The sequence below is a fragment of the Podarcis gaigeae genome, assembly GCF_964106915.1.
Source record: "Podarcis gaigeae genome assembly, chromosome: 14".
Taxonomy (NCBI): domain Eukaryota; kingdom Metazoa; phylum Chordata; class Lepidosauria; order Squamata; family Lacertidae; genus Podarcis; species Podarcis gaigeae.
The window spans coordinates 45,566,633-45,591,615 of record NC_139690.1 but is presented as its reverse complement, the minus strand read 5'-3'; the positions used below and the strand labels follow the sequence as shown (position 1 = coordinate 45,591,615).

The window sequence follows — 24,983 nt, the reverse complement described above, 5'->3', positions numbered from 1 at the left end:
TTCCTTGACATCTGACGGGAGGGCGTTCCACAAAGCAGGTGACACTACTGAGAAGGCCCTCTGCCTAGTTCCCTGTAGCCTCGCTTCCTGCAGTGAGGGAACCGCCAGAAGGCCCTTGGTGGTGGACCTCAGTGTCTGGGCTGAATGATGGGGGTGGAGACGCTCCTTCAGATATACTGGGCCGAGGCCGTTTAGGGCTTTAATGGTCAGCACCAACACTTTGAATTGTGCTCGTAAACGTAATGGGAGCCAATGAAGGTCCTTCAGGACCGGTGTTATGTGGTCTCGGCAGCCACTCCCAGTCACCATTCTGGCTGCCGCATTCTGGATCAGTTGTAGTTTCCGGATCACCTTCAAAGGTAGCCCCACGTAGAGCGCATTGCAGTAGTCCAAGCGGGAGATAACCAGAGCATGCACCACTCTGGCAAGACAGTCCACGGGCAGGTAGGGTCTCATCCTGTGTACCAGATGCAGCTGGTAGACACCTGGTCACAGAACTGACCTGCGCCTCCATGGACAGCTGTGAGCCCAAAATGACTCCCAGGCTGCGTGGTCCTTCAGGGGCACAGTTACCCCATTCAGGACCAGGGAGTCTTCCATACCCACCTGCAAAGGAAGAGGGGACTTTGAGCTCATTTAGCATCCTGCTTCCCGTTACACCAGTCCTAAGTCCCGCACTTGGATCCAAGAAGCTGCTTAGTGGGTGATTCTCCAGCAGGACTTTCTTTCTTGTCTTATTTGGAGCTAACTGCCATGCAAGCTACGCTACCAAAACAATACTCAAATCGAAATGCAGAAAGTTGTTCCTGTTAACAGCAGCAGTTTCTCTGTGGGCTGTTTGTCTGTTCTGCCTTCTGGAAGAAGGTATGGAAGAAGGTATAGGGTTATAAAGGCCAGGACTAGCTGCCTGAAAAACAGTTTCTACGCTAATGCAATTCTGGTTCTAAATGCAGCATAAGGGGTCTCTGTAGTATAGTGCATTTTAAAATGGGGTTTTAGAGTTTTGGGGGGTTTTTGAATGTTTTATGTAGTTTGTATGTAGTTTTTATGTAGTTTTATGTAGTTTCGTGGTAGTTTTATGTAGTTTTTATGTAGTTTTTCAATTTCATTGTTCCGCAAGGGACAATGACAATAAAGATATTGTATCGGGAGAAGGGAAATGTCTAAGAAGGGAGGGGGACCGTCAAAGTGGTTTCCGCCTAGTGTGGCATTCTCTTCCCCCACAGCTGCCTGCCAGATGCCGCCAAAGCTCATGAGGAGAGGCGTATCACATGTTGTGACCACAACCAGGGCATGCTCAGGAGGCAAAGGGCGCTACCTCCGCTCTAATGTTTTCAGCATCCTCCTACAATTTAGGATTAAAAGAGCACCGCATTTCATTCTTCTGAAAAGCAAAACGTGAAGCTAGCTAACGCGCTGGTTTTGCTCAAGACCGATTAGCAAACTGTCAAGGCTTCAAGGCTAGTTGGGCGCTGTTTGCACCTCGACTGTTGGACAGTCCTTCCTTCTCAGACCTTCCAAGTGTCCCTGTTTTCCAGGGACATCCCTCAGCCTGATCTTTTATTTCCCTTCCCTTCCCTCCCCCTTCCCTTTTATGAAGATCACCTGCTCTGAGACCCCACAGCAAATTCTCCTCACTGGCCCAAGTAGGACCAATTCAGCCAGCTAGCCCTGGGGATTATCTAATGTTATTTCCCCTAAATTGATTTTTGAATTTTATTGTTATTCGTGTTTTTATACTGTCTTTTATGCTGCTTTTATAATTAAGTGTTTTAAATTTGTTGTTAGCTGCCCTGAGCCTGGTTTTTGAACCAGGAAGGGCGGGGTATAAATAAAAAATTATTATTATTATTATTATTATTATTATTATTATTATTATTATTTAGAGAAGCTGTCCCAGTTTCTGATTCAATCCTGGAATGTCCCACTTTTCCTTAAGACTTCTCTATTTTCATTGGAGAAATGTTGGAGGGTATGAGCTCTCAAATGGAGAGCAAGAGAGATTTCCATATTTCTTTGTTTTTAAAAGAAATTTAACTTGGAAAGACTCATTCATTGTTCGGTCCCAGCCAGTCAGGGATCCTGCTGTGAATGTGATGTTGTGACAGATTACTGCTGAGGTAGTGCGGTGCAGTGGTCAGAGTGCTGAAAAGCTGCAGGTTCAAATTCCCCCTCAGCCATGAACATCCTTGGCTGACACTGAGCCCAGACACTCTCATTGTCAGATAAACCTACCTCACAAGTTTGCTATGAGGTGAAAGGGGGCAGAAGAACCATGCGGATTTCTCTCCCGATGAAGGTTATCTATTAAATTATCCATGCCAATCAGACCAAGTTGCAAGCATTTAACACACACACACACACACACACATATATACACAGTGGTACCTCTGGTTAAGTACTTAATTCGTTCCTGAGGTCTGTACTTAACCTGAAACTGTTCTTAACCTGAAGCACCACTTTAGCTAATGGGGCCTCCTGCTGCCGCCATGCCGCCAGAGCCCGATTTCTGTTCTTATCCTGAAGCAAAGTTCTTAACCTGAGGTAATATTTCTGGGTTAGAGTAGTCTGTAACCTGAAGCGTATGTAACCCGAGGTACCACTGTACTGTGTGTGTGTGTTTCCTGTTTCCTGAGCACTGAGGCAAATCAGCACCTGCGTTTTAAAAATGCATACAAATTCACACCTTTTTGTACAATTTTGACCCGTGCTAGGAAAAAAAACGACCCCAGATGTGGGCATTTTTTGAGGCGTGAGAAAAACACGAGCTCAACAGAGCAAGTCCTAACTGGTTTCAGCACTAATATAGAGGAAATGAAACAAGTTTTATTAAGCAAAGGTGTGTGTGTGTGTGTGTGTGTGTGTGTGTGTGTGGATGGGTGCGGGAATTCGGAACCGTGTGGAGCAGAAGGGGACCTTTGAGCCAGGCAAATGCCAGAAGCGGCTGAATCATACATCTTTTGTTTTACTGATGATGGTGGCGATGCTTTCAGGTGACACCATGGACCCAGGAGTCCTGGCTGGGAAGAGCTACCTGGACCTCCTGTTCAGTGACCTTGACATACCAGTTCTGTATAAGGAGGTAGTGGAAACAGGTGAGTCCCCCCGCCCCCTGGGCGTTGTGAAGAATAATCCCCTGCTCGTTTTGTTTTCTCATCTATTTGACGCCCCATAATTTTTTTTATTGTGAACGCTGCAAAAGACACGTCAAGAGTCAGATAACCCAGGGGACAAGATGAAAGCGCAAAAACAATGGAAGAGGCATTTCCAGGGCAGTTCTGCCTGTCTGCATCTAGGAAATAAAACCAGGTTGGCTGACTTGGGGTACATTGCAGCTGCTGCCCACATACCGTATTTTTTGCTCTATAAGACTCACTTTTTCCCTCCTAAAAAGTAAGGGGAAATGTGTGTGCGAATGCAGGCTGCGCAGCTATCCCAGAAGCCAGAACAGCAAGAGGGATTGCTGCTTTTACTGCGTAGCGATCCCTCTTGCTGTTCTGGCTTCTGAGATTCAGAATATTTTTTTTCTTGTTTTCCTCCTCCAAAAACTAGGTGCGTCTTGTGGTCTGGTGCGTCTTATAGAGCGAAAAATACGATAAATACTCATCCTTGCTTTCGCAGTCCTTCTGCACTGACCAGTCTTCTTCATCCTCTATTTTGGACTGGTCAATGGCTGACGAAGGGCTGCACAGGAAGTACCGTACTTTCCCGTGTATAACATGCCCCCGAGTATAAGACGCCCCCTATTTTGGGGGACTCAAAATTAAGAAAATGGGGGGAGATTGCCCAGAATTGCTGAGCATTTTTGGGGAGGGGAATCGCTCACCCATCTGACCAACACTGACAATAACGCACGTCACAGAGGCCAAAAATCTCCTGCCTGCTCGCCGCCAGCAGCCGCCAATCGCCCACCCAATTGCCGCAACAACAGCCAATCAACAGCAGCCCTTGCCGCAGTCACCAATCACCAGAGCAATAGCGGCTGACAATCTCCTACTCACCGCAGCAACCAATCACCCATCACCACACTGAACTACCCACATATAAGACGACCCCAATTTTTAAACATTATTTTTGCAGGGAAAAACCTCGTCTTATACAGTGGTACCTCGGGTTAAGAACTGCTGCTGCCTTGCCGCTGGAGCACGATTTCTGTTTTCATCCTGAAGCAAAGTTCTTAACCCAAGGTAATATTTCTGGGTTAGCGGAGTTTATAACCTGAAGCATCTGTAACCCGAGGTACCACTGTACACGGAAAAGCACAGTACTTTCTGGGAGCCAGAAATCCAAAGTATTCTCTGAGAACAACCTCTGGCCAAATCAGATATTTTTGAGCTGGGAATAAGCAAACAACAACAAAGACTTTAAAGTGAAATTACGAGAGCAATGGTAGGAACAGGGTGGAAGAGGGGTGTTGAAGGAAGGTGTATTTAAACCTCTGCCTTGACCCGTTTTCCTAAATGCCCCCCCCCAAAGCAGCAATGGGTCAAGAAAACAGTGGGGCTTAAGCAGGTACTCTGCCAGCAGGGATGGATGAAAAATTCGGTTCAGCTTAAACCGACCCAATTTGCATTTTCCGAGATGCTCTGCAAACTGAAATACAGCCAGACTTTGAAATTTTAACTTCTCTGAATTTTGCAATGCAGTTCTCCGACCAATAAATATATATTAAAATGCATATACAAGGGTATGGTGTGTGCGACAATACATATACTAATGAATGTTATGTACAGAAATGCATTATATCAGGGGGGAATCCTTTGCAGAAATGTGTATATTCAGGGAAATTACATACCAAAGTGTGCCTATTAGGTGAAATTTGCCCCTGCGTGTAAAACAGCCCACCTGTCAATTGTGTGATGTTCTAGTGGCATCTGTGATTGGCAGGTGAGTTGCCCCGCCCACTTTTCCATGCTGACCCACAGGGTGTTGCCAGATAAAGATCTGGTCCTGGGAGCCCCAAAAGTTTCTGATTTCTATGGGCTCTGCAGATATTTAAGGTGTTTCTGCGGTTGATGCTTTGTGTAGTAAGATAAAAGTTGCATAGATGTTTTTGTGCACTATTAATGCCTCTTTCGTTTTATTTTTTTAACTCTAGAACCTGACGACCAGGAAAACAACCCTGATGTCTTTTACACAGTGGAAAGTAATGAGAGTGGAGAGCAAGTCTGTCTGTGTGCGGACACTGGAGAGGCCTATGATAAAATAGGTAGGAAGCTGGAATTTCAAGGTTGGAGAGGAGCTTGTTTCTTTGTAAGTTGACAGCTATGCTCCTAAACCTTTTCACTGCTTTTTCTTTCTTTTCTGACTTAACCTCTTCCTCCTCCTCAGCAATGGCTGCTTCTCCTTTTGCCTAACAGACCCAGATCGCTCTGAGCCCCCCAATGCAACTCATGATGATCTGGGACTGTCTCCACCCAGCTCTGGGTGACACCCCGTCCATCCCCTTTTCAGGGCTTCAGCTGAATCTAATCCACAACCTTAGTTGATATGTTTTGTACCTTCTTTTTTAACAAAACAAAACAAAACAAAACCTTACTTTTCTGCATTTGCAACCCAAGCAGTGTACAGAAGCCTCAGGTGCTGATTGGACGAGCTGCTCTTACGTCACAGAAGGGTCTCTGGTGCCCTCCAGGTTTTGTTGGACTATAACACCATCCCTGCTCCCAGCACCCCTGATGCTTGGCCATGCTTGCTGAGGTCAATGTCCAGGGATTCTGGGAGTTGTAGTTCAGCAGCACCCAGAGGGCTAAAGCTTCCCTACATCTGCAGGGAAGATTCGAGCTTTTATTTGTAGAAAAATTCACCTGTACAGCTTCTCACTTTGCATTCTTTCCCTCTTTTTTAAAAAAACAACAACAACAACAATTTAGCTTCCTTGGCTGAATACGTCCTAAAAGACCAGCAAGAAAAACCTGAGGAAGATCTGTTCGGTAAGATTCTTATGTGCTCCCCCCTCCCCTTCCAGAAAAGCATTGCATTTGAGATGCCCTCATGCAGCGGCGTAGCGTGGGTTGTCAGCACCCGGGGCAAGGCAAGTAATTTGCGCCCCCTAACCCGTGGATTTGCGCCCCCTAACCCCCAGATGTTGCGCCCGGTGCGGCCGGCCCCCCCTGCACCCCCCACGCTACGCCACTGCCCTCATGGCAGTCAGTGTGGTGTAGTGGTTAAGAGCGGTAGTCTCGTAATCTGGGGAACCGGGTTCGCGTCTCCGCTCCTCCACATGCAGCTGCTGGGTGACCTTGGGCCAGTCATACTTCTTTGAAGTCTCTCAGCCCCACTCACCTCACAGAGTGTTTGTTGTGGGGGAGGAAGGGAAAAGGAGATTGTTAGCCGCTTTGAGACTCCTTAAAGGGAGTGAAAGGCGGGGTATCAAATCTCTTCTTCTTCTTCAGTCTATCTCACAACAGACTTCAGTACGTACAGCTTCTAAAGGTCTTGATGCAGTTTTGTCTAATCATGAATAAACAGCCTGTTCTTCCCTTTCTTATTTCAAACCAAACAGGAAACCTGGTTCTAGATGAGGCAGCGGCTGAAACCCCAGGGGAGGCCAAGAAACGGGGTGAGCAGGAGGTGAATCGGTGGGGTTCGCGCGGCAGCCAAGGGCGGAACATCTCGAAGTTCCTTGTTTATTTTAGGCTTTTATTTTAGGCATTTATAACCAGCCTTATGCAAATAACCTCAAGGCAGCTTACAAAAGAGAATGTATGAAAACGCATGAAAGCAACATGTTATAACAGGAGATGATGATGATGATGATAATAATAATAATAATAATAATAATAATAATAATAATAATAATAATAATTTATTATTTGTACCCCGCCCATCTGGCTGGGTTTCCCCAGCCACTCTGGGCGGCTTCCAACAAAAGACCGAAAATACACTAAGATGTCACACATTAAAAACTTCCTTGAACCTCACAATAGTTATTTTTAATGCAGGTGTAAGGAACCTTTGACCTTCAAGCTGTTTGCTTATTTCATAAGTCTCTAGGGGAAAGGAAGGGCTCTCAGAATCTGTCCTGGCATCAATCCCCACCCAATAGGAACGTAATTTAAAATCATACAGAAATCTGCAAATATCAGGGATTCTCCCAGCTGTGTGGCTAATTCCATCCCTGCCGTTCTGGCAGAGAGGAGTCACACCTGCTGAAGTAATTGTTCAAGGCGCTGTGCCTTCATCTTCCTTTCTTTCCATCCCCAGGCAGCTGCTCTGATGCTCCAGAGCCCAAACGCAGGAAACTCGGTGAGTTGGGGGTTGCGTCGATAGCTGGGCGCCACAGCGAGATAGATGTGCCTAGCCAGGGCAGCGTAAAACCGCCTTCTTCTCACACTGGAAGTGCACAGTGGAACTTGCCTCTCCAAATCTATGTCCTCTTTGCAAATAAACCCACACACAATGTTCTTATCTCGTTTTCCTGTTGCAATTATACTTGCAAATAGTGGGTGACTAAGTCGTGGGATAGGAGAGCTGAAAATAATGCCAATATTGGTAAAGGAAAAAGGGAAAGGACCCCTGGATGGTTAAGTCCAGTCAAAGGTGGCTATGGGGTTGCAGCGCTCATCTTGCTTTCAGGCTGAGGGAGCCGGCCTTTGTCCACAGACAGCTTTCTGGGTCATGTGGCCAGCATGACTAAAATGCTTCTGGAGCAATGGAACACCAGAGTTCATGGAAATGCTGCTTACTTTCCTGCCGCAGTGGTACCTATTTATCTACTTGCACTGGTGTGCTTTCAAACAGCTAGGTTGGCAGGAGCTGGGACAGAGCTCACTCCGTCACGGGGATTCGAACCACCGACCTTCTGATCTGCAAGCCCAAGAGGCTCAGTGGTTTAGACCACAGCGCCACCTGTGTCCCTTTAATGCCCATATATTTCACATCTGACAACCGATGCACCCCTTTGGTTTCAGATAGTACACGGGTAAATGAGTCTGAAAAGCCTGGGACACATTTTCAAGGCCCTTCAGCCGCTATGGTGGCTCTTTAACAAAAGTCATATATTGAGTGTTAACTCTGGAAGTGTGTACTCGATTCTGATCAAACTGAGCCTCCTGATGCATATTGCGCTCATGTACACGATCGTGCATAAGCATGCATAAGTGGTGGGGGGAGATGCCTGTATTGTCGTAAACTGTCTGTGACACATTTTTATGATACAGCGGTATATAAACATTTTTTAAAATTAATAAATAAGCCATTCCTGAGCCTGATAGTAGCCTGGAGATGAAGTTGCACCAAAACTGCCTCCCCATGACATCGCTCTGCTTTTGCTTCCTCGCTCAGGGCATCCACCGGCTCTCTGCGTTGTCAGCGGCAATTGCATGACCATCCCTCTGAGCTGCTCCCCGGCCGACACCCTCTCGTCGCCTGACTTCCACATGGAGTTTTCGGTGACCACCATCAGCCCTGCCTTCGGTATGAGAAGCGATGCTTGCAGGTTTGCGTTCTGCACCCTTTGGGATTATCAGTATAGTGGTACCTGGAGTTAAGAACTTAATTCATTCTGGAGGTCCGTTCTTAACCTGAAAGTGTTCTTAACCTGAGGTACCACTTTAGCTAATGGGGCCTCCCGCCACCGTCATGCGATTTCTGTTCTTACCCTGAAGCAAAGTTCTTAACCCGAGGTACTATTTCTGGGTTAGTCTGTAACCTGAAGCATCTGTAACCCAAGGTACCACTGTACAGTGGTATCTTGGTTCTCAAATGCCTTGGTACTCAAACAACTTGGAACCCAAACACTGCAAACCCGGAAGTGTTTCAGTTTGCGAACTTTTTTTGGAAGCCGAACATGCTCCGTTTTAAGTGTTATGCTTCCAATTTGAATGCCACACTTCCAGTTTGAGTGTTACTCTGAGGTCTGTCTATTTTTGCTGTTTATTTTGCATTTTTGTTCTTGCGGCTCTTTTTTGGTGACTGTGTGGAACCCAGTTCAGCTACTTCTTGATTGATTGTGCGGCTGCAGTACATTGTTTACTGCTTTCATTTTAAGGATCAATGGTCATGTTAGATAGCAAAATTCGTGTTAAATTTGTTTTTAAAAGTCTGGAACGGATGAACCCATTTTGCATTGCTTTCTATGGGAAAGCGCGGCTTAGGTTTTGGAACGCTTGGGTTTTGGAACAGACTTCCGGAATGGATTACGTTTGAGAACCAAGGTACCACTGTATTTTAAAAAAGAAACCCACAACTGTGTAAGACATGCCAAAAATAATGGAAAGCAACAATAAGCTCAAAAGGCAACCAAACACACATGTCAGCGTTCTACATGCCTGGGCAGGTTTGCCTAAACAAAAGTGTTTTTAGAAGGCAGGGAGTTGTATCATGCAGTTGCAGCCATGCTCAAAAAAAAAAAAAAAAAAAAAAAAATCTTGCAAATGTGGAACGAAGAATATGTGGCATTTCTAACAGTTCCAGTTCTGCAGATTGAAGTGGTTGAGTGGGTATATATTGGGTAAGGTGTTCTATAGTAAATAAGAACTACAGATTCCTACAGATTCCTATGGAGAAATCATCACTGATACAGGATGTAAGTAAGAAGCAAAACACAGTGTTCATCTGGATTTTTTTTTCTAGGTGTTTGATGGTTTTGATGGATGTTTGATGGGGAATTTGTGCAGCTGGAAAAAAAAACTGCTTAACAAAAACCCTGGTGACTTAGAGTGGTGTGTGTATATTTTACATGGCAATAAGCATCTCTCTTGCATTCTGCAGCCTCCCCAGATGCCTTCATCTCCTGATTTATAAAATTTCCATGGGTGGAGTTACATCATCGCTTCTTCCCCTGGGCTTTAACGGAAGTGCGGGAAGCCAGGGAGGCTGACTACCGAGTGCCTAAGACCAGTGCACTCACTGACCTTGTTTTTAAGGAAGGCCCTTTCATTTTAACTTAAATCAGCAGTTCTGCAGCCTCTCTGGGTGCACCCTGCAGCCTCCCTGGGTGCCCACACTTCCAGAAAGCCCCAAGACACCATCAACGGAAAAGTTATATATATATTTAAGTCAGCCTTTCTCAACCTGTGGGTCCCCAGATGTTGTTGGACTATAACTCCCATCATCCCTGAGCTCTGGCCTTGCTAGCTAGGGGTGATGGGAGTTGTAATTCAACAACATATGGGGACCCACAGGTTGAGAAAGGCTGACTTAAATATATATATAACTTTTCCGCTGATGGTGTCTTAGGGCTTTCTGGAAGTGTGGGCACCCAGGGAGGCTGCAGGGTGCAGGCCACCAGAGAGATTATCTGCAGAATGAGGGGGGGGGGACGACTCTCCCAGACATCCCTTGGCTACCTCAAAAGTAAGGTAAGCGGCACAAGAAAAACTTGGCACTCCCATCTCTGGGGATTTCACTGAGATTTCCTCTCCCTTCTGATCCTTTTCTGAATGCAGTTTCTGTCCCCGTTAAGTGATGGAGGTGTTTTTGGCATGGCACGGGTTTCGTCACAGCATGCTGAAGCTGTGCATGGACCTGTGGAAGAGTTTGGAAACGGTTGTTCCAGCATCAGTTTGGGATTAGAGTTACAGCGTCGTGTAAGGGGTGGGGGGAGGGGTGGGGGGAGGGGAAAACTTTGCTTGGAGAGCTGGTCCCTGTAGGCACCAGCCCAAGCGTGTGTTATCCAGATGGCGAGAACAAATATCCAAGTGAGGCCAATGCAGAAGCGTAACGGCTGCAGGAGATCAGGTTGCGTAGGAAGCTGCCTTCTCTGGAATCAGAGAATGTAGCTCAGTGTCAGATACCCCATAGCTGCTGAAATATACTCGGAGTTGAGTGTGAATTTTTCATGCTCTTTATAGTAGCAATGAATGAAACTTTCCCCAAAACATCTAGTTATATATACATTATTTACACAAAGGGCCCTGCGTGATTGGCTAATTCTGGGCTGCTCCTGCAGGCCAATCAGGTTGCGGATTCACCTCCTCCAGAAGCCTGATTGGCTGCTCCTGCAGGCCAATCAGGTTGCTGACTAACTTCATCCAGGAGCCTGATTGGCTGCTCTTGCAGGCCAATCAGGTCGCTGATTCACTTCCACCTAGAGCTGGATTGGGTGGCTCCTGTGGACCAATCAGACTGCTGCATTCTGGATCCTATTGTTCAAGGATTCAGTTCAGTGCATAACAGTTGCCTTTGACTGGACCTAAACGTCCAGGGTCTTTTACCTTTCTACCTTTACGCTCTCCAGCAACTGCTGTGCAGAGACAGATATCATAAACTAGTTTTGTTCATTCGCAAAGTACTTAAGAGCTCTACCTAAAAAGAGCCGTGCAGGATCGGATTCTAGTCCAAACAGTCTGTTTGCACAGTGGCCAACCAGGTGTCCCAGTGGGAAGCTGGGAAGCAGAATCCGAGCACAACTGTGATTTCCAGTAACTGGTCTTCAGAGGAATAACTGCCTTTAACAGTGGAGGGAGGAGGCGTACAGGTGAAAGTTGAAAAATTAGAATATTGTGGAAAAGTTCCTTCCCCAAGATTGTGCTTCCTACTGAACCAGGCTCAGGAACCCATTGCAGGTGTTATGGATTGAATAGCTACTGCACCTTTAATCAATATTCTAATTTTCTGAGATTGTTAATTTGGGGTTTTCATCAGCTGTACGCCATAATCATCACAATTATAACAATAGCTTGACATTTCTCGCTTTGCATGTCATGAGTCTATCTCATATATTAGTTTCACCTTTTAAGTTGAATTACTGAAATAAATGAATTTTTCCACGATATTCTAATTTTTCGAGTTTCACCTGTATCTTTGTGGTGGGGCATTAAGAGTGTTTAAGCTCAAGGAGTGGTTTTGGAGTGGTATTGGAACACTAGTTTTTGGGATGCGCACCACAACAGCCCGGAAGTAACGGAGCGCGTTACTTCCAGGTTTTGCCGCTCCCACATGCGCAGACAGTCAAAACGATGTCACGCGCATGCGCAGAAGCGGCAAATCGCAGCAGGTGCAGACGCGGGTTGCGCTCGCTTCAGGATACGAATGGGGCTCCAGAACGGATCCCGTTCACATCCAGGGGTACCATTGTACGAGAGAAGCAGGCCTCATACAGACATCATGTCTCATCGCAAGACAGAGCAGAAAGAAAAAGTACAATAAAAAGTACAATAATACCAGAGACGGAAGTCACACAGACTGGCTTCCTTTCTCACAGAACAGAAAATAAACAAGAATCAGGTGGTCCTTGCAATGGGAGGAATGAAATGCAAACAAAAACCACATGCCTCCTCGCTTGCTCCTCTGGAAAAGCAGAACCTCAGATCACCCTGGGACCTTCAAGTAAGGTATCTCAGGGCACCAAGGATGTTTAGAAGTGTTTTGTCGTCAATCTGGTGGACTTCTACTTTTCACCTAGCTGCTTTTTTATTTATGTAAATGATATTTCTCCCCACCTCTGGGTCCGAAGTCTGCTACCCGCAAACAATGTCTGGCAATAAAGCAGCCCGTTAACGCGATAACCGAAAACGGCTCGAGAAAACAAACAAAGTAATGGGCAGCATCAGAGAAGCAGGAATTGAAATCCTGCTGAAACTACGTGGGGCTGGATATTATCATTCAGCTTGGGGCTGGTGCCAAGAGTTAGACTCAGAGGCTCATAGAATTGTAGGTTGGTGGTATTTAACACCAGTCAGATTAAGTCAGATGAACAAGGACTATTTGGTGTTATGTTGGAGGGAATGCCAGGAAACGGGGAACTATGTTCACATGTGGTGGGGGTGCAAATATATACATACTTATTTATTTATTTATTTATTTATTTATTTGGCAAAGGGTGTTTAAGGAGATAACAGAAATCACTGAGCTAAAGCTGACACAAAGTCCAGAGGTAGCATTGTTATCAATTTACGACGGGGTGGAAGGTTCGCAGGCTATGAAGGACACAAATTTATTGACAGCTGCACAAATTATTATAAGCTAGGAAGTGGAAGGGGCAAGCAGAATATGAAATGGAAGAATGGTATAAAGATGTGTGGGATGTAGCTATTAACGGTAAATTAACATGTGCCATTAAGGTAAGACAGTGGAATATGCAGGAGGAATGATTTTGAGGAGATATGGAGGGCGTTTGTAGAATTTGTACTGTTAAAACGGAAAGGTGTCGAAACCATCGCAAGAGGTGTTGAAATTTCCGGAGGCTGGATAGTTACAATGGGTCGGTCTCGGTGGGGTGGTGCGCATTTTTATTCCTATTTATTTATGATTATTACTTTGTCAAAATAAAATAAAATAAAATTGTAGGTTGGAAGGGACCCTGAGGGTCATGTGGTCCAACCCTCCTGCCCACAACCATCACTCAGTGGCCTCGAACCACCAACCTGCTGCTTAAAGAGCCAGTGTGGTGTAGTGGTTAAGAGTGGTAGACTCGTAATCTGGTGAACCGGGTTTGATTCCGTGCTCCTCCACATGCAGCTGCTGGGTGACCTTGGGCTAGTCACACTTTTCTGAAGTCTCTCAGCCCCACTCACCTCACATAGTGTTTGTTGTGGGGGAGGAAGGGAAAGGAGACTGTTAGCCGCTTTGAGACTCCTTCGGGTAGTGATAAAGTGGGATATCAGATCCAAACTCCTCCTCCTCCTCCTTAACAGCCAGACGCCCTCAGCTGTTGCACCACCTGAGGCAGTGAAAGCACTCACATACACAGTCTGCATTTCCAAGCAACCTGCAATTTAGGTTCTGCCATTTGCTCCAATTCAGTGCCACTCGCCCAACTTTCAGCTCTACGTACTTTCAGAGTAGCCACCCTGAAGGCCAAGGGGGTAAGCGATTGAGTGGGAAGGCTCAGGGGCCTCATGAGCACCCGAGGGAGACTTCAGGGGCGCCACTGCACTCACAGTCACCCCATTGGCACCCTCTTCTTTCCACACTGCAATGCCAACCCACTGCAAGGCGGGCTTCATTCCGAACCCTGTGTTGTGGCCGAGGAGCTGGACTGCATCTTGCTTTAAGGCCTCCTTGCCAAATGCACGATAAAAGGGAGATCACTTCATGGTTCCCAGCTGGCAGTCTCAGCTACTCCAGTGTAGCTGCTCTCATCCTGCTCCCCACCACACAGATGGAGAGGGTCAACGATCCTTGAAAGGTGGGCCGTGTGTTAACAAAGTCACTTAAACAATGAGGTGGAGTCCAGAGGGAAAGGAAATCCGGAAAACACTTGGCTGAGGAAATGGGACAAATCAGTGTATAATCTGAGTGGAAATAAACAGATTGGCGGCCTCGTCTTCCTTCCTTTCAGCTTTGTAAATGGCAGGAAGACATGCAATCAAACATACAGGGAGTGTGTGTGTAGAAACTCCCTCAGAACTACACTGCAAATCAGAGCACGGGAAGATCCTGCCAGCCTGCCTGGTTGCTAGTCGACTTTCACGCTAATGGAATTAACCTTTGAGTTACAAACAGAATGAGCCCTGCTGTTGCAGTTGTGGCAACAGGGGTAATGGGTTGCTTCTTGCTGAACCGATGTTGATGATCAAACCCCTCTCTCCTCATTTGCAGAGCCTCTTGCAAACCCCAACCTGTACTACTGCCCACTCGGCATGGAAGATATTCAGGTAGTCTTTGCCTTTGAGCCTCTCGATCAGCGCGTGAATATTCTTGCTGAGCCAGAAGGTGCCATCATTCATGCCTGTCCTGGTAAGCGTCATGATTTTTGCTGCAATTGTCCATAATCTGCAACCCTCTCTGCCCTTGTTATTCTCCCCAGGATGAGAACTGCTCTTGGTCGCAATATCAGCTTCTGGCCTGGGGGCGGGAAGCGACTCTTGTTGGGAGAATTGCATGGGAGGCAAGGGTTAAATTCCCTTCCATTGGGGCTGTGGCCCTGGTCTCTAAAATAAAATTTAAAGTCCTCCCCACTTGCAAATGCAAAGGTATGATTAAGGTAAAGTTCCCTTTGGCTCTTGGAAGACAGTCGTCAGGCGCAGAGATCTTAGAATATCTTTGCAATCCTGCTGGGAGAATCAGCTCCGCTTTCCTCACTCTCTGCTGCCCCCCGGAGGTTTAGTGCTGTGGTAACGTAGAAGGCAAGGGACGCGGGTGGCAGTGTGGGTTAAACCACAGAGCCTAGGACTTGCCGATCAGAAGGCCGGCGGTTTGAATCCCCACGGCGGGTTGAGCTCCCGTTGCTCAGTCCCTGCTCCTGCCAACCTAGCAGTTCAAAAGCATATCAAAGTGCAAGTAGATAAATAGATACCACTCTGGCAGGAAGGTAAACGGCATTTCCGTGCGCTGCTCTGGTTCGCCAGAAGCGGCTTAGTCATGCTGGCCACATGACCCGGAAGCTGTACACCGGCTCCCTCGGCCAATAAAGCGAGATGAGTGCTGCAACCCCAGAATCGTTTGTGACTGGACCTAATGGTCAGGGGTCCCTTTACCTTTACCTTTTAACATAGAAGGCAAAGCTTGAAGGTAAGATTACGATGCACGCCAGGAATGAGCTTAAGGTCAAGCCTGGACCGCTGGCCAGCTTTGGGCAGGCATCCCTAGTTCCTCCTGGTTACTGGGATGTTTGCAAAGCACCCTGGGCTAGTTGGACCCTCATCTCTTCCAGCAAGGTGCTCCTTCAGTTTGATAACAAGTGCGAAGCCACAGGCTAGCTGTTCTGACAGCCCCCATGCGCTATTGGTTTATCAGTCAAAAATGTCTCCAGTGGGCTATTGGATTCCAGTAAAAAGAATGAGTCGTTCATATCAGATTTTTGCTTGTGTGTTTAAAATCCTTTGCTATTGCAAGGCGAACATGGGTGCAAGGTGCAATCATAGAATCGTCGAGCTGGAAGGGTCAAGCAGCTCAGACCTCTTTACACACTGAGCTTCTCAAGTAGATGGAGACACAGCAATGTAAACAGGTAAAGGACCCCTGGACGGTTAAGTCCAGTCAAAGGCGACTATGGGGTTGTGGCACTCATCTCGCTTTCAGGCCAAGGGAGCCGGCGTTTGTCCGCAGACAGCTTTCCGAGTCATGTGGCCAACAAGACTAAACAGCTACTGGCACACTGTGACGGAAACCAGAGAGCACGGAAACACTATTTTCCTTCCCGCTGCAGTGGTACCTATTTATCTACTTGCAGTGGTGTGCTTTCGAACTGCTAGGTTGGCAGGAGCTGGGACAGAGCAACGGGAGCTCACCCCATGGCAGGGATTTGAACCGCCGACCTTCCGATCGGGAAGCCCAAGAGGCTCAGTGGGTTAGACCACAGCGGCACCCGCGTCCTGTCCCCAAGATGAGGGGGAATGACCTAGCTAATCCTGGTAGGACAGCTTACTCTATGACATTAATCCCTTCACACATTAATTAGGCTTAAGCAAATTAGACCTAAGACTGGTTATCCCACAGTGGGGGGACGTTGCAGGGGGTTTACAGGCCTGCTGTGTTTCAATATGCTCCCCTTTGTCTCATAGATGTGGTTGTGGCTGACAAAGGACCTGAAGCCCCACCTGTTCTTTCAGAGCGAGCTCACAAACGACTAGGTGAGTGTCGCTGCTTTTTAACCTGTATCAATGCTAGGTTATTTGAGAGCAGGAGTGGCTCACCTGTGGCCACAGATCCCTCATCCCTGTATTGGAGGAGTGTCTCCAGATGTTCCATTATTCACATCAAAACCACGTGCCCGCCAAAACCTGAGAGGCCAAAAGATGGGCAAAAAAAGCACCCACACTGAGGGGTTTTTCCTGCTGCTGGTCTGGTTCATTCAGAATTTCAGAAAGCCAGGTTTCACACATTAAGAATGGCAAAAAAATGGATGAAAGGAAGATAAAAGAAGAACTGCTTGCAAAAGGATGGTGGATGCCCTGTTAAAAAACTCCACTCATAAGGTCCATCTGGCAGTATTTTGTGTTGCTTGGGATTTTTTTATGCAGTTGTCGATATGCTTTGCAAGTTCATTTAAAAAAGAGAATTAATTGCGTTTCGGTTCACCCCTTCCAAAAAGGGATTACCGTATTTTTCTGTGAATAACATGCCTGCTTGTATAACATGCCCCCTGTTTTGGGGGCTCAAAATTAAGAAAATGGGGGGAAATTGCCCGGTGTTGTTGAGTTTTTTTTTTGTGGGGGATGACGAAAATCACTCACCCACCCCACAGACGCTGACAATCGCACGCATCGCAGGGCCCTCCCAATTGCCGCTGTGGCTGCCAATCACCAAAAGTCCTTAACACAACCACCAATCAGCCCCAATCAATGCTGAGAACGTCTGGCTAGCATCAGCAGCCAATTGCCAATCCCCCCTCTGCACTACCCGTGTATAAGACCAGCCCTAATTTTTATCACAATTTCTAATACACAGGAAAATACGGTAATTCTCTTCAATTCACAATTCATTTCATTGGTCCTTAGCATTTTCTTTTTCAGTCTTCAGAATTTTACAAGCTGCTCTGCTAAGGTATAACATATACTTAAGGGGACAAAAGAAAACATTAAAACAAACATACAGGTGCACAGTGTGATGTGAATATTTAGCTCACCCAGAAATGCTAGGAACTACATTCAGGTGTAATACAGATAGTTCTGAATTAGTTCATCTCAATTAGTCCATTCGGAGCATCCCAAGCATTTTAGGTAGTTCTGTCCCAAAAGAAGAGCTTTCGGTTTTTGGTTTTTTTACAAAGGTTATTTTAAACATCTTTTTCATTTCATTGTATATCATTTCCCAGTGAGCTTTAACCTTGCTACAAGACCACCACATATGATAAAAATAACCTTCTTTTCTTTTTAACCCTAGGCCCTGTGGACGCGTTTCGCAGGAGGCTAAAAGACCACTTCCGGGAAACGTGCCAATTTGTGCCCATGGAGCGAGAGTTTGCCCTAGATCGCCTTTACATCGAACGCGACATGGCGCTGTGCCTCGTGGAAAGCAAGAACGCCGGGAAAAATGCCGACCCCAGGCCCTGCGACCTCAGAGAGAAAGGGAAGGTTTTGGTGAGGAGCAGCCAGCTCTTTCAGCTGCCGTGGAAGAACAACCTGGGAACCAAAGTCGTCGTCGTCTTGGGGAAAGCCGGAATGGGGAAAAGCCTGCTGGTCCAAAAGATCTGTCTGGACTGGTCCAGAGGCCATTTACCCAATTACGCCTTCCTTTTCCGATTCGATTGCCGGATGCTGGGCCTCCTCCCCGAAAACCGCTACAGCCTCAAGCAGCTTCTGTTTGAGCTCTCCGCTGGGCCTCAAGATGGCGGTGACGACATCTACAGGCACGTTCTGCGGTACCCGGAAAAGGTCCTCCTCATTTTTGATGGTTTTGAAGAGCTGAAGGACTGGGATGGCTTAACATCTGGTGTGGACAGCCTGCCCCACAAGGAGCCCTTGGGCGTTGGAGGCATCCTGGCCGGAATCTTCCAGAAGAAGGTTCTCAGCGGCTGCACGGTGCTTCTAACCTCCCGCCCCAAGGACAAGTTGCAGCAGCATTTATCAAAGATGGACGCGACGCTAGAACTGGCAGGGTTCTCCACGCAGCAAATTGAGTCGTACGTTGCTCAGTACTTTGAAGGATCGCCCAGCAGTGGCGAGGCGGTGGCTTTGATCAGGAAATGCCCTTACCTCTTCAGCCATTGCTACACTCCTGACCTGTGTCGCTTCATTTGCGAGGCTGTGTCTGAAGCGGGGTGCAAGGAACTGCCTTCCACGCTTACTGGCCTGTTGGCCAAGTTCCTACTCCAAAAACTGATGTGTTCGTCAACGCAGAGATCTTTCCCCAAGCACCAGAATATCGCTGCTTTAGCTCAGGTGGCCTGGTCTTCCGGACAGGACCACCGGAACACACTCATGAGCTACAACTTTCCGTCCACGGAAGTGAAGGAGTTTGCTCTCAGCTGCGGACTGGTGGTTCCCCTCGCGTTCCCGAAAGACTCGAGCAGCGGGGAAGAGGAATGTGGCTACGTGTTCCCTAGCTTCGTGGTCCAAAATTTCCTAGTTGCGCTGCATTTGGTGCTGGCTAAAGAGATCAAGGACAAAACGCTTACCAAATACCTTCGGCTGCTCACCAAATCCAAGAAGTTTCTCTTCTCCTGGAGCTTGGTACCTTGTTTTTTGTCCGGCTTGCTATTTTTAGGGGGCAAACTGAGATCCTCTGTCCTTTTCCGAGAGGAGGGGGAGATGGATGCCAAAAGAATGGCCGGCAAGAAGCAGAGAAGCTTCTCAAACTACGTCCGGAAACTCATGGAGCGTGATTTCACTCCAGACAAGCTCCTTGATTTTCTCCACTGTCTCTACGAAACGGGAGATCTTTGCCTTTTGAAGCAAATGGCTTTGGAACTCAAGTGTGACCTCTCTTTCTCGGGGTTTGCTCTTACCCCACCCAGTGTCTATATTCTCCACTCTGTCATCAAACAAGCCAAAAGGAAGTTTGCTTTAGATTTGAGAGGGAGCGCCATTGACTCAGAAGGATTCAGACAGCTGGTCACCCTGAAGAATGTTGCATCATTCAGGTATGTTTGGGGTGGTGATGTTTGTGGGTGTTGCACCTCAGCGACGGCCAAGCTCCAGGTCATGGGGCCCAGGGACCCATTGAAATCTGTGGGGTGGATTGCCGGAGTTCCCATCTTCCACAAAGACGCTCTCAACCTCAGTGTGGCATGTTGATTCTCTGCAGGGCATCCCTCAGCGATGCCGTCCGGCTCTGGAGGCAGTTGTGGGAAGCTGAGGAAAGAGACCAACTGCAGTCCGCCATTGAGAAGTTTATTGTTGTTCCGTTCAAAGCCAAGACGATGAGGGACATTGATGACCTCTGTGCTCTTGTCGACATGCAGGAGAAAATGACCCAAAGGTAGGAGGGTTTGTTCTTGTTATAGGAATTCTAAGGTCTTCTATTTATAAAATAAATGTTCGTAAATGTACAAGGCAAGCACATACATAAGTATATAAACCACGTATCTGAAATGGTACAGGAGAACAATCCTGGAGCCATTTTGACTCTTCCAAATTGACCTCAATATATTTCTCTGCAAGGAGGAATGAAATGGGAAAAGTCTTTGGACTGTAGGGGCTTACGCCTCCCTGTAAATACAGCCTGGCAAGTATCTGTTAAGCTGAGCACACTATTAATATGCCTGCGAGATTCAAGAACTAAGTACCGGTATTTGCCATCTCAAAGGAACAGCCAGGCTACCCAGAAAAGGCAATCAGATAAGGCATTATCAGGTATCCTGGCAGACAGGAGAGAAGCAACACACTCATGTTTCTGCTGGGGACCACCTCTTTCTGTGATGTATGTATGATGTTTTTGGGGGTGGTTTGAGCTACAGGGTGGGCAGTTTCAAAGTCTCTGTAAGAGCTTGCACACCAATATTCTGGGTTCCTCTCCTCCCTCCAGAGTGAGGACCCTGTTGCAACAGTTTAATGAAGATCAGGCTTACTAGCTGCTTTGCTTCTCAATATTCTCTGGTTGGCCTCTGTTATTTTCTCCTACCGATAGAGAACCTACATAAGGACTCTATACGGGCTCTTGGATACCCCATAAGGGGGAAAGGAGCAGTTTTTTTCTTATAACATTCTTTTTTAGTCAGTATCACTGTATCTAAATGTATTTTACTGTCAGAGACGGGATATCGGAGGGGAAATGGTAGAGACTGCATCCCCCTTCTCCTAGACCTTTCCGAGAAGAGGAGGACAGTATAGATTTAGAACGGTGATTTGCAGAAGGTCATTACTCTTAAGACAGAAGAAGGACATAGCTGGGAGATAATGGAAGAAAGGGAGGGGAAGCAGCAGAGCGGACTGCTTCCAGGGGGTGGGCAAGGGAGCTGCGCCACTTTGCCAGCAGCCTTCCTCCCTTCCCTCTTCCTTTTGACAGCTTGGGGGAGGTTCTTCCCCCCGGAAGCAGCCCGGGAGTGGGGGGCAACGGCACGCTGCCTGCCCACGACTCCCAAGCCTCCCTCGAGCTGTCAAAACGAAGGGGGGAAGGCCGCCGGCAAAGCGGTGCAGCTCCCCCCTTCCCCCGACGGCTCGGGGTAGGCTTGGGAGTCGCAGGTGGGCGGCGCTCCAAATGTCACCCCCCTCGGTGATGACACCTGGGGCGGACTGCCTCCAACACCCCCCTTCCTCCACCCCTGCCCCCTTCCCCTAGGACCCAGAGGGCATTGAAAGTAGGGGAACAGATAGCTCAGAGGCAGAAAGCACAGATCAGCCACCATAGTGATGACATATCATAGGAGAGACAGAGGGTGTGGAGCTTTACTCAGAGAAATGCCATTGTCCTAGAGACAGCATCCTACATCTCTCTCTGTGATTACTGAATAAAACACCTTGGTAAGAGCTTCTTGTTTTTCCATTACTGGCAGCCTGCCGCGAGGGAGGGGGGTCGCCTTCCCTGAAGCCTGACAATTACATGCAGAAGAGGGGACAAGACAGATAGAGTGAGGGAACTGGAGTCCAGCAACAGCCTTGCCCTACAGCTCAGCCTATAAATTAGTCCCCGTAGTGGAGGGATCACCAACATAGTGGATGAAAGGTCAGACAAGGACCTGGAAGAGAGCAGGGTTCGAATCCCCACTCGCCCATGACCTACCTCTCAGGGTTGTTGTGGGGATTAAATCAGAAGAGGAGGAGACCCGGAAGTAATGGAGTGCGTTACTTCCGGGTTTCACTGCTCACGCATGCGCAGAGGCTCAAAATGACATCACGTGCATGCACAGAAGCAGTGAATCATGACCCGCGCATGCGCGGACGCGGGTTGCATTCGCTTCAGGATGCGAACAGGGCTCCGGAATGGATCCCGTTCACATCTAGAGGTACCATTGTATGCCGCTTTGGACTCCTTGGAGAAAACAAAGAGGGATATAAGTGTGATAAATAAATGCAATCCATAGCAGGGCACAACTTACAGTGGTACCTCAGGTTACAGACACTTCAGGTTACAGACTCCGCTAACCCAGAAATAGTACCTCGGGTTAAGAACTTTGCTTCAGGATGAGAACAGAAATTGGGTGGCAGCGGCGCAGCAGCAGCAGGATGTCCCATTAGCTAAAGTGGTGCTTCAGGTTAAGAACAGTTTCAGGTTAAGAACGCACCTCCGGAACAAATTAAGTACTTAACCAGAGGGACCACTGTACCTGCAATTTCTCCTGAGACAGCCCAAGACGCGTGGCTTATACCCTAGAAGAAATAAGTTCTGGGGTCGGGGTTGTGTCATCCTCATCTTTTTCGAAAATGTTAAGCCCTAATAATATATCTAACCAATTTCTTCTTGTTTTTTTGTTCAGCGAGGCAGATTCAGCTGGCGGTAGCGCCTGCCTCATCCCAGCCGTCACAGAGCTTAAACAATTAGAATTCACGTAAGTAAGAGAGGGTTTTTAAAATGGATCTTTTGGTGGGTGTAAATATGTACGATTTTTTGTGGCAAAGGGTGTTTAAGGAGATGACAGAAATCACTGGGTTAAAGCTGACCCAATGTCCAGTGGTAGCACTATTATCAATTTACGATGGGGTGGAAGGCTACGAAGGCCTCGCTCACAAATTTATTGACAGCTGCACGAATGATTATAGCTCGGAAGTGGAAGGGGAAAGCAGAATATAAAATGATAAGAATGGTATAAAGATGTGTGGGATATAGCTATCAATGATAAATTAGCATGTGCCATTATGGTAAGACGGGGAATATGCAGGAGAAATGATTTTGAGTAGATATGGAAGGCGTTTGTAGAATTTGTACTGTTAAAACGGAAAGGGGTCAAACCATGACTAGGGAAACTAAGGCCTGGGGGCCGAATCCGGCCCAATCGCCTTCTTTATATATATATATATATATATATATATATATATATATATATATATATATTTGCTTTCGTAGATTTTCACGGGTACAGGAATGCAGGTTTTGGTGTCCTCGGGTGTCTTCCCGTGTAAAAGTTGGGGTGTCTAGGCGACGTTTCGACGAGGTCTCACTCGTCATCTTCAGGCTGGTGCTTTCGGCTTCTTGTTACTGGAACAGAGCGGGATCTCAATGTTTGAGTTCCTATAAATACTGTAGAGGGGGTGTGGTGTCTAGCCTCCAATGTTCTGGGCAGAGAGGAAGTTCCCAGGCTAGTGTGCCTTTTCTTCTTTTGTTCCTTAATTACTTGAGAGATACCTTGAGTGATTTCTTGAGTGATATCCTGAGTACCACTTAGGTGGGTCATTAGGTGTGGATTAGTTGCTAAAGTCTTTGTGTCTTGACCTCTTGAACTTTGTGAAGAGTTTTCCTGAGAAGATGGCTGTATTGCACTTAGTTGTGCTTTGGCTTGGCTTCGTGTATAGGGGCGAGCTGTGGTTTTGTGGCTTGTGTCAGCCAGATCTGTGTAGGGATTGCAGGGGGGTGCAGCATCCGGAGGTGCCACCATGGATTGGCTACTGGATGGTGTCAGTAATTCATCTGTGGAGAGGGTCTGGGTTTGGGTCTGGTGTGGTTGATTGGTGTTGGCGTTCTGTGTGCCTCTGGATCTGGTGTCAGTTTTTGTGGAGAGGGCTAATTTCCAGATGTCTGGCAAGCGGGATGTGTCGTCACGCTTGTTCATGTTGTGAGGGTGTTTCTCTATCTCGATGGCTTCCATGATTATTCTCTTGTGGTGATGTTCCGTGTTAAAGAGCAATTTGGAATCTGCAAAATTAATTTCGTGTCCTGTTTCTTTCATGTGTTGGAAAAGAGAGGAAGTTTTTTCTTCTTTTTTGACGGCATTCTTGTGTTCTGCGATACGTGCATTTATTCGTCTGTTTGTTTGTCCAATGTACGTGGCTGGGCAGACTTTGCAGGGTATTTCATAGATCCCTTGGTTTTCCAACTGGATTTTATCCTTGGGGTTTCTGAGGATATTGGCTATTTTTTGGTTGGTGCAAAAGGCCCTCCTTCCTTATATCAAGGGCACTACAGATAAAATTAGCAAAATCCTCCATAAACACAATATCAAAACAGCCTTTTGCACCAACCAAAAAATAGCCAATATCCTCAGAAACCCCAAGGATAAAATCCAGTTGGAAAACCAAGGGATCTATGAAATACCCTGCAAAGTCTGCCCAGCCACGTACATTGGACAAACAAACAGACGAATAAATGCACGTATCGCAGAACACAAGAATGCCGTCAAAAAAGAAGAAAAAACTTCCTCTCTTTTCCAACACATGAAAGAAACAGGACACGAAATTAATTTTGCAGATTCCAAATTGCTCTTTAACACGGAACATCACCACAAGAGAATAATCATGGAAGCCATCGAGATAGAGAAACACCCTCACAACATGAACAAGCGTGACGACACATCCCGCTTGCCAGACATCTGGAAATTAGCCCTCTCCACAAAAACTGACACCAGATCCAGAGGCACACAGAACGCCAACACCAATCAACCACACCAGACCCAAACCCAGACCCTCTCCACAGATGAATTACTGACACCATCCAGTAGCCAATCCATGGTGGCACCTCCGGATGCTGCACCCCCCTGCAATCCCTACACAGATCTGGCTGACACAAGCCACAAAACCACAGCTCGCCCCTATACACGAAGCCAAGCCAAAGCACAACTAAGTGCAATACAGCCATCTTCTCAGGAAAACTCTTCACAAAGTTCAAGAGGTCAAGACACAAAGACTTTAGCAACTAATCCACACCTAATGACCCACCTAAGTGGTACTCAGGATATCACTCAAGAAATCACTCAAGGTATCTCTCAAGTAATTAAGGAACAAAAGAAGAAAAGGCACACTAGCCTGGGAACTTCCTCTCTGCCCAGAACATTGGAGGCTAGACACCACACCCCCTCTACAGTATTTATAGGAACTCAAACATTGAGATCCCGCTCTGTTCCAGTAACAAGAAGCCGAAAGCACCAGCCTGAAGATGACGAGTGAGACCTCGTCGAAACGTCGCCTAGACACCCCAACTTTTACACGGGAAGACACCCGAGGACACCAAAACCTGCATATATATATATATATATATAATATTTATTAAGATTTTACATAGTAAAACAAGTATCCCAATCACACATAACAAAAAAGAATGACAATCAGAAACAACACAATCCAGAA

At 46.9% G+C, this 24,983-nt stretch overlaps 2 protein-coding genes across 5 annotated transcripts in view; one reads left to right on the top strand and one right to left on the bottom strand.

The window, feature by feature from the left end:
* LOC310831093 (myosin-11) overlaps nt 1–24,983 on the bottom strand; it is a 1,553,087-nt gene that overhangs the window by 1,125,738 nt on the left and 402,366 nt on the right. The window lies entirely within an intron of this gene.
* The window catches only part of CIITA (class II major histocompatibility complex transactivator), a 52,796-nt gene that overhangs the window by 11,244 nt on the left and 16,569 nt on the right, over nt 1–24,983 (top strand). For all 4 annotated transcript variants that reach the window (XM_083711328.1, XM_083711331.1, XM_083711330.1 and 1 more), the window contains exons 2-12: nt 2,994–3,095; nt 5,099–5,209; nt 5,874–5,933; nt 6,506–6,562; nt 7,207–7,248; nt 8,287–8,418; nt 14,488–14,625; nt 16,392–16,460; nt 17,713–19,411; nt 19,576–19,749; nt 22,184–22,255. In XM_083711328.1, the coding sequence (XP_083567454.1) occupies nt 2,994–3,095; nt 5,099–5,209; nt 5,874–5,933; nt 6,506–6,562; nt 7,207–7,248; nt 8,287–8,418; nt 14,488–14,625; nt 16,392–16,460; nt 17,713–19,411; nt 19,576–19,749; nt 22,184–22,255 (2,656 nt within the window). The remainder of the gene's footprint in view (nt 1–2,993; nt 3,096–5,098; nt 5,210–5,873; nt 5,934–6,505; nt 6,563–7,206; nt 7,249–8,286; nt 8,419–14,487; nt 14,626–16,391; nt 16,461–17,712; nt 19,412–19,575; nt 19,750–22,183; nt 22,256–24,983) is intronic.